An 8,966-nucleotide genomic window follows, 5' to 3' on the forward strand; every position below is an offset into this window, starting at 1 on the left:
CTTGGTATGGGTGACATCGCATACATTTGCTATAAGTGTAGCAAATTATTCATCGAATCAATACAATTTTCTCTACAATTTTTACATCCAGAGCTATCAAAAAGATTTAAGAGGACATTCCCATTGCAAATTGTAAAAAAAATCACTTTTTAAATATATTTTTTTGAAAACTATAATTTTTATTCATTCCGGACCATTTGGGTATTGTTCCTTACATATTAAACTACAAAAAAAAATTTTTTATGGGACTTAAGACCCATTTAGTTGGCTGTAGACGGAATTTGCTGAAATCCGTGTTTCGGCTCTTGGCAGCGATTGAGAAAAAACTACTGGTCCAATCTTTACGTTTAACGTCTCGTTTTAATCGTTACAATTTTCTCTAGAAGATAAACCTCTAAAAAATTGAAAATTTCAATTTTTACGATTTTGGCACGAGTTTTTCTTTAAAAAATTCTCTTTTCGGTGGTTATGGGGGTGAATTCACCTCTATGAAAAAAATTGGGGATGATTTTTTCAGCTTTTTAAAGGTTTGTTTTCTAGAAAAAGTTGTAACGATCAAAACGAGACGTTAAACGTAAAGATATGACTAGTAGTTTTTTCGCAATCGCTGTCAAGAGCTAAAAGAAAGTAGTTATGAGTAAAACGCGTCCGGAGTTTTGTTCTGTACATATCGAGCACGCTAGACGCTTCGTGTAATCGGGCATAACTTTTTTTCCTTTATGAATTTAGTTCTAAAATTTTAACAGGATATTTTTATGATGTTAAAGAACGTTTTAACGTAAAAAAAATTATTATTTCAATTATTCAAACACACAACCCATGACAGTATAACACTATTATCAATTGCAGCGCGCGGAGAGCGAGAAAATATAGAAGAGAGAATTAAAGGAAAAGTATATGATATTTTGTATAAAATTCATATTTCACATTACGCTACGAATGGCCATAACTTTAACTATACACAAGCACCGGAAGTGAAACTTCTGAGTCCCTTTCCTTGGTTGAATTTTTTTTCTGGAATTTCACTCAACTTTTCTCAATTTTTGACTTTCTTGAACTTAAATTTTTTTTTAATTTTTTCGAGATTTTTCTTGCTTTATATTTTGTTGTTTTCAATAGATTAGTTTCATGGCTGTACATAGACAGTAGGGCGGAGCGAAAAAACAGTTTTGTTTTGTTTTGCACAAGAGTTTATATAAATGTAATTACTATTAAAAAGCGATCGGCGTCATAAGTGTTTTTTAGCTTCATCCTATTGTACATGATTAACAGTGTTACGCTTGTTTTAACATTTTATCGTCTCGTTATGCTTGAAATTTTTTTTCTATTAAATGACCATATTTTGTCTGTATAAAATTCATGCAAACACCACATAAACACTTTCCAATAATTTTTTTTAATTTTAGACATTTGAAATATCAATTATCAAAATAAATGAATTTTGAATTTTGAACTTAATAATATTATGGGTTTATTTATTCACGAAAAATCGCCAACTAAGTCTGATGAAAATTAGTGTGTCTGATGAAAACGGTGCTTTGACTTATACCATTAATTTTATTTTGCCACTTGCAGCTTATAAAGATACAGGTGCTCGCCATCTTGTGGTGAAGGATGAAAGCGAAGGTATTATCGTATTGAAGGTGATTAAAAACTAGTCCAAATTTTTTGGAACAATCGCATTGTCATTTTCATGTCAAAGTTGAATTTTTTTTATCAGGGAAAGGATGAGAATGAACAATATATCGTCGATTGTCCGTTACATTCTATAAATCTAAGAATTAGTTTTTTTGTACAGAAATCATTAATTAAGGAAATATCTCATTTTTCAATGGTGAATATTGAGAGGAATAATGTTTATCTACATCTAATTAATTCGAAGATTCGAGAAAATCTTTCATAATAATTAATGTTAAGGTTACTCTAATAATTATGTTTAAGGTTACTCTATTTTCTGAGCGAGTCAAGTTAAAAAAAATTTTTTCTTTCGCTTGAAGTAAAAGATACCATTTCGAAATTTTGAACATTATATTGTTATACTTCTAAGTGTTCCAAAAAATTCATTTTTAATACGTTTAGGCCTTATTTGAGGCTTATAACATATACAATTCATGTTTATTAAATAATGAGATTGCATGGTGTAAAAATGAACATGTAAATATGCATATAAAACGAAGCTCTTCGCCACTGACACGGATAAAGCAGATAGTGGTGAAACTCAAAATAAATATGTGGACAATACTATAAAGAGGGAGTTTTTGTCATTTTCCCTATTTTTTGTCTATAACTTCCAGACGTCTGCCTCTGGTATACTTTCCTTTCAATGTAAATTTGCCATTATAGCACACAATACACTAGTCCTACTGCGATAAATGCCATACAGCGCCATCTATACAATGAAGATAACTACTGTAATAGTTCACTCCGCAGGTAAAGTATCAACAGCTCTCGATTCAACAGAATGAACTTATGACTTATAACTCACTGAAGACACTGCAGAGATTATGCAAAATAGATAGACAGATTGCAGAAGAATGAAGAGAAAATTTATAAAGAGAACAAGTTTTTTTGCATGCGTGAATTCGATAAAGCTCCAAGCGCCTCATCGTGGTGACAATTTCGTAATGATATTTTCTACTATTTCTGATTCTCTATTACAAATAATATACAAGGGTTCAATTATTAACAGAGTTTATACCATTCTGATATATTCACATGTTTTTATTAAGTTCAAAGATTATAGTATATTGGTACAAAAAACGAACTACCAAGAACACTTTATCTTGTAATTTTTTAAACAATTTCATACGATTTTGATAGAATTTGAAAAAAAGTAGTATATACAAAACAACAATTATTACCTATAATATTGCAATAAAATAAATAATATGACGTTTGTTATATCACTATAAATTTTATGTTTAGTTTTATTACATCAAAAATTGTTTTATACTGTCTAGACGAATGAGAAAGGGATATTACATTTACATATTTACAAGAAGACTACAAGTTTTTTGCACAATCGTAAAACTGAAATTACTTGACCAAAAGTTTTGGATCCTAAGCATAACATTCAATTTGATTCATGAATAACTCATGTCTCAATATTATTTACAGAAAAACTGATAACAATTTCATAAAATTTTATCGCAAAATATGAGCTACAATTACTACGATTATAATAACTTAGAAAATAACACGGCAGAATATTGCACTGGAAAACATTATAAAGGAATATGAATAAGTAACTTTTGCATTTAAATGAAATATTTACAGTTTACATGGATTTTACGACGCAGCACGTTTTGTATGGATAAACGTATTTTCTAAAATGGAAGAACTGATTGAAAATCATGAGTTATATTATACGTGCATGTTACAATTTGACTATCTGGAAAAACGATATTTAGTAACAATCGTCGAATGGCCGAAAAAATGAATCGCGTTACTTATAAAATCTATCAAGGTATACTCTATAATTCCTGCTCAAAGGCATCTCATCGCGTCAATCCAAACGTACCCGCCTCATTCTCAGGAGAACCTTCCCAGCTCCCTCTTGATGGCGGCGATGAGGGGAATCGCGGGATCCTCGGCTCTCAGCTGAGCGTCGGCGGCGAGCACCCGGTCGACCTCGACCTCCGGCACGTTTGGCCGATGGAACGGGCCGGCGCTCAATGGTCTTGAGCCCCAGGCGCCTCGCGGGTGTGGCGCCACTTGCTGGCCCGTCTCCGGGATATCGACGACGGCCACTTGACGATGAGTAGCAGCAGCGGCGGCGGCCCCCGCGCCCGCGTTGCGGTGTTGCTGGTGATGATGGCGGCCGCCTACCGCCCCGACGACGACAGCGTCTCCTCGCCGGGGCAAAGAAGTACGTGGCCGGCTCGAATCTCGACTGCTGCTCGCGACCGCTGCCGCTGTTGCTGCAGCTGCTGGACTGAAACGAAGGTGCGGCGTTTTAGTATGTAAAATATAACTGGAGTTTGGTATTTTCCATATGGAGGCTAGTTAATGTGGAAGTAGAGGAAGTTCTTTTTTTTGTAAATTTGATTCCGATCAAAATAACTTCAATTCTTTTACATGAAAGTAGATTCATAAAATATTTCTTATATCAAACAAACATTAATTGGTTAGGTTTTATTTCAATCGTTCTTTACTTATATAAAACTATATTTACTTTGCCACTTGCAGATTTACAAATATAGGTACTCGCCATCTAGTGGTGAAAGTTGGCTTCAGTTGTGATATTGAATTTTCGTGTATTTTTTGATCAATTTCAATCAAAGTGTTTAATTTGAGTATAAAATTAAATTTTTTTCGTTCATTTTGCTTTAAAATGAATGTTCACGTGACCGAATTTTCCCACAATTTTTGTGTAGTGCGTATAGTAAAAAGTATAAGTACTTATTCGTTAATGTTTAACAAAGATTTCATGTAAAAGAGTATCTTAAAAATAACATTTTATATCGGTTGCTGTAACTTTTTGACTTTTTTGTTTAACAGTAATAGCATGGGTCGGAAACTCACTTTACGTGCGCGGACTTGCCCCGGCTCTCGGTGTACTGTACGGCGTGACAATGCGTACGCGATGATGTCGTGGTTCGCGTCGACTGAGGGACAACTCCTCGTCCCCCGTTGACGATCGCTCGCTGGTGCTGTTGCTGTTGGACGTGCCGAAACTGTTGTGGCCGTTGCTGTGGCTGCTGTTGCTGCTGCCTCGAGTCTCGAGCGCCAAAGATACCGATGGAGTCCTCGATGAATTCGTTGATGCGCCTACGCGTCCGGCCAAGCGTTCCCTCAGGTGGGCGTCGAGCCTCGGACGACAGCGGCGACGATGGCCCGACTGCTGCGTGGTCGCCATTGCCTTGAAGCGATTGTTAATGTCTGATCAACCAAGAGGGTCCGGCTTGCCGCTCGTCGGCGTTCGAGGATACGCTTCAAGAGGGAGCACGTTGGAAGTTGTATACGCGATCGTTACCTCGAAGGTGCTCGCTCTTGAACGGATCGTTAAACTTTGTGCTTTTTTATCCTAGTGAAACGATAAAAGAACATTGTGCAAATATTTGTCAAGGCTCACCGTCCACGGCAGCCCTTCGTTTCTTCAAATCCCAAACGATGGGTCCCAGAACTCCGGGATCTTTCGTCTCACTCTGAGCTCGCGAAAAGTAACCCTCGACGTCGTTCGGCTCGTAATTGCTCGCCCTCCTCTCGGGCGAATGCATCTCGTCCAGATTTTTCGCCTGCTCGCATCGCAAACAAAACAATTAGAAAAGATAACGCGTAATGGAGTTTGACGGAACTTACCAAAACAACTGGCTCGAGGAGTTTCGAAAGTGGCTCGACGCTGCGCATATTCGGAAATTGTTTGCAGGCCGGCATGGACAGATACGAGTGCGGCGATCCAGTGGCCTCGGCAGTCACTGCGGTCGACTCTCCGAAGCCTTTGCCCTCCAACGACTCGAAGCTCTGCACCCGTTCCAGACCGGGAGGAGCACCGATCGAATCGATCGAATCCGTCGCGGAAAAAGGACGCTGCTGCAGCTTCGGGCCTTCTCGCTCTTTCGTCTGACTCGTTTGTCTTTGTATACTGCGAGCGAAAATCAATAAAAGTAAAAATCAACGAATAAAATCGATCAATTGCGAAGCCTCGCAGTTCTCCTACCCCTTCTGTGTAGCCGATCTTTGTTGACGATCTCTCGCCGAGTCCCAGTGCGTGACTCGATGTCCGCCGTCGTCCACGATGTCGTTGCCGTAACTTCTAGTTGCAGTAGCAGCAGCGACGGTAGCAGTCGATGCCGTCCTGAGTCGTTCGATTTCGAGCTCGTTCTCGCTGTAGAGCTCGCGCGCGGCCTCGAGTGTGTCCTGCGAGCCGGGCGTCGCTCGTCTGACGTGTACACTCGTCACTTCCGTCTGCAGCAGCAAGTCGATGTTTGCATATTACATGATAAGAGTACACGACGAGGACAACGACGAGGAAAGAAGGAAGGGCAAATATTGCATTATGTGCATGGGCATAAGTTTGTCTCGAGGAGCGACACGAGCGATTGCAAATATTTCATCGCGAGGAATTTTTATTTCACTCTGTTATCGTCTCCATAGCATCGACAGGATCGATAACTGAGACTTTTTGACTTAGCCATAATCGCGCATGCAACGTCGCGAGTAGTATCTCCATCTTCTATGTTGTAAAATGATATATAATATCACAAGAAACGAATGTTTTATACAATCCTGCGACTGCACTAGTATGCGTGACCGACGTTATTGAAAAATTCATGGTGATTTTTGCTCGCTATGCTATGTACAATGAAAAAAAGTCAACTTGCAACTAAAATAACTTTGCCGCACTTATCCACGAGTCGAGACAAGACAAAAAAAGTTGAACGCGAGTAGCTTTTTAAATCAAAAGTCGTCTGTCTATGGAAGTAATACGGCGTTGTTTGACAAAAAAATTCTATCGTGTCGCATCTACACGCTTCACGATCGTGGTCGGGCTGTATCACGCGAATATCAGAACGACTTCAACACGCCATCGCGTACGATAGAAATGATAATAATAAGTAGGGGTCTATGAGTCCTAAATTTTATGAGTTTTACTAGACTCGACTCAGGAAAATTCGAGTATCCGAAAAATATTTACTTTGAAGCCACTACTCGAAGGGAAATCTGGTATTAGAGATCTCTCGATCGAGTCGAAAATTTTGAATTTATTCAACAGGCATTCAAACGCGTAAGAAGGACGCATCTCTTACCCTGCCGTCGGTCTCCGAGGTGTAGGCGGTATTGTCGATTCCCGACGTCGTGGGCGCGTAAGTCTCCTCGTCCTTGTGCGAGCGCGTCAGTGCCGCTCGGCCGTTGCTGCGGCTGCTGCCGTTGTTGACGGCGCTCTGGGTCCGTTTGCGCTTCGTGTAGATGAACAGGCCCGCGAGGAGCACGGCCAGCAGGAAGAAGGCGGCGCTCGCGGCCCCGATCAGCACCCAGACGTCCCGTTGACGCGACAGGGCCATCGGACGCGACTCCTTTAGAAATGCTGCGCGCGACGATCGTGGTTAAAAAATTGCGCCAAAGATTTTGCATATCGAAATACTCACGTTCGCTGGATATGAGCACCGGAGTGCCGAGCTCGAGGGCGACCTCTTGCGGCGACAGCAGGGCCATGTCCTTGGCCGCTGTCTCGGCCGGCACCGGCTTGCCGCCCAGATGCACCGTGTAGATGAGCTTGGTCGCGCCGCTCTCCAGGCGCGACGTGTTCTGCATGCGCACCTGCACGAGGCCGACGTCGACGGCCGACGAGGAGGAGGCGCGCATCTGCCTCGAGGCCGTCTCGTTGGACATTATGACGACGGGATTCAGGGCCAGTTCCTCGAAATCTCGCGCCTCGATTATGGGAATGGTGCGTTTGCTCTTGCGCATCGGCACCGAGCGCATGTGCAACAGGTGCGAAGTCTTCCACTGGTGATGCGCTACAATCGTCGTCGTAGTCGTCGTAGTGGTCGGCATCGTCGTCGAGTTCGTCTCATTTTCCGAATTTTCGTCACCATTAGACGCCGTCGTAGGCGGTGGTAACTGCAAAAGTCGCCAATGCAAGGACTCAAAATCCGAGCGTACGAAATGTGTGATTGACAACTGAGTGATGTACTTACCGTAGGCAATTCGTCGAAGAAAATGTGACGCTTGGGATTAGCCTTTCTGTTACGACTGTCGGGCAGCAGACCCAAGTGTTTCTGCTGCTGTCTCGTAAAGGCCGCCTTGTACAGTCGAGCGAGCCGCAGCTCGATTTTCGATGGCACGTCCTCGCCTTCCTCCAGTACGGTTAACAGCCAATACCTGCACTCGCGAACGAGATCTCGATCATCGGTCAAATTTACGCGTGCAACACAATATCGAGTTCATATATGTACTCGCCTCTGGCCAGGATCCTCGCTGACGAGAACACCGACATTTTGATCAACCTCGTTGAATATGGTCGGGGTCGGGTCGATGCACGAGGCGCAGTCGATGGGCCTCGTGGCCCCCTGCTGATCGACTCCAGCGCCGGCACCACCACCGACGCTGACTTTCGACGGCTCCTCGGGCACGTAGACGGTCGCCGTGTGGTGGACTGTGTGCGTCTGATACAGCGTCAGGGTGTTCTCCGGATCGAGCCAGGGTGGTGCGTCCTCGGCGCCCGTCCAGAAGAAGTCCTGCAGGTGCACCCGTCGGCCTGGCAAGTGTTCAATAACCACGATCTCGTCCTCTGGAAATGAGACGGAGGAAATTTTGAATTTTTTTTTAGCGAGTTTTGTGAACTTATGCCCCCATTCCTATGATATACATTACGAGGAATTTGAATCTGCGATTTTTTCTTACATAAACATGCGAAAAAACTGATAATCGGAAAAATAAAGTCTTTTTCGCTTTTATGTTGCGAACTTTAGCTAGACAACCGCAAATAACCATGGCGGGTAATAATATAGGGATACTTCTTCAGTGGAACATTTATATACCGGTAATTAAGAATTTCGTTTGTATACATTCGCGTTGCCATCTCGCGGTGATCGACGTAAACACATATCTTATTAGGATACAATCATTTTGTCGTGGAACAGTATACATTTTTATGAATACTCAATAAGATAAAATGAAGATATTTATCATAATAAATAAAAATTTTTTTCAATATTATTTTCTTATGTTTGACGAAACATTCGCATCCCTATTCTAGTATGGCTTGTACGTCATACAGAGTCATTGAGAAAACGAATTTGTGAATGAAAAAAAAGTAACTCGCTCACCGTGTTTTTTTTTTTTTCAAAAAAATTTAGAAAAATTATTTCTGACTTATGCACGTTGTTATATGCACGTTTAGATCAATGACGTGGTGCAACGTGAATCCACAATCTCTCTAGGGCGATTTTAGTTTTACCTTGGTGACTCTATAATTGCGAGATCGATTGGCATTGCCTCTCGATGGGGGGGGGGGGGGGGGG

At 41.6% G+C, this 8,966-nt stretch overlaps 1 protein-coding gene across 1 annotated transcript in view; it reads right to left on the bottom strand.

Moving 5' to 3' along the window:
• Positions 1-2,967: 2,967 nt before the first annotated feature.
• LOC106655986 overlaps positions 2,968-8,966 on the bottom strand; it is a 10,840-nt gene continuing 4,841 nt past the window's right edge. Inside the window, exons 2-10 of the mRNA XM_014376596.2 lie at positions 7,903-8,233; positions 7,641-7,824; positions 7,089-7,563; positions 6,750-7,027; positions 5,660-5,907; positions 5,308-5,584; positions 5,075-5,240; positions 4,525-4,861; positions 2,968-3,934 (exon numbers count right to left, since the gene is read on the bottom strand). Of these exons, the coding sequence (XP_014232082.1) occupies positions 3,532-3,934; positions 4,525-4,861; positions 5,075-5,240; positions 5,308-5,584; positions 5,660-5,907; positions 6,750-7,027; positions 7,089-7,563; positions 7,641-7,824; positions 7,903-8,233 (2,699 nt within the window). The 3' untranslated portion in view covers positions 2,968-3,531. The remainder of the gene's footprint in view (positions 3,935-4,524; positions 4,862-5,074; positions 5,241-5,307; positions 5,585-5,659; positions 5,908-6,749; positions 7,028-7,088; positions 7,564-7,640; positions 7,825-7,902; positions 8,234-8,966) is intronic.

Source organism: Trichogramma pretiosum, unplaced genomic scaffold (genome assembly GCF_000599845.2).
Source record: "Trichogramma pretiosum strain Unisexual culture from Peru unplaced genomic scaffold, Tpre_2.0 scaffold4, whole genome shotgun sequence".
Lineage (NCBI taxonomy): Eukaryota > Metazoa > Arthropoda > Insecta > Hymenoptera > Trichogrammatidae > Trichogramma > Trichogramma pretiosum.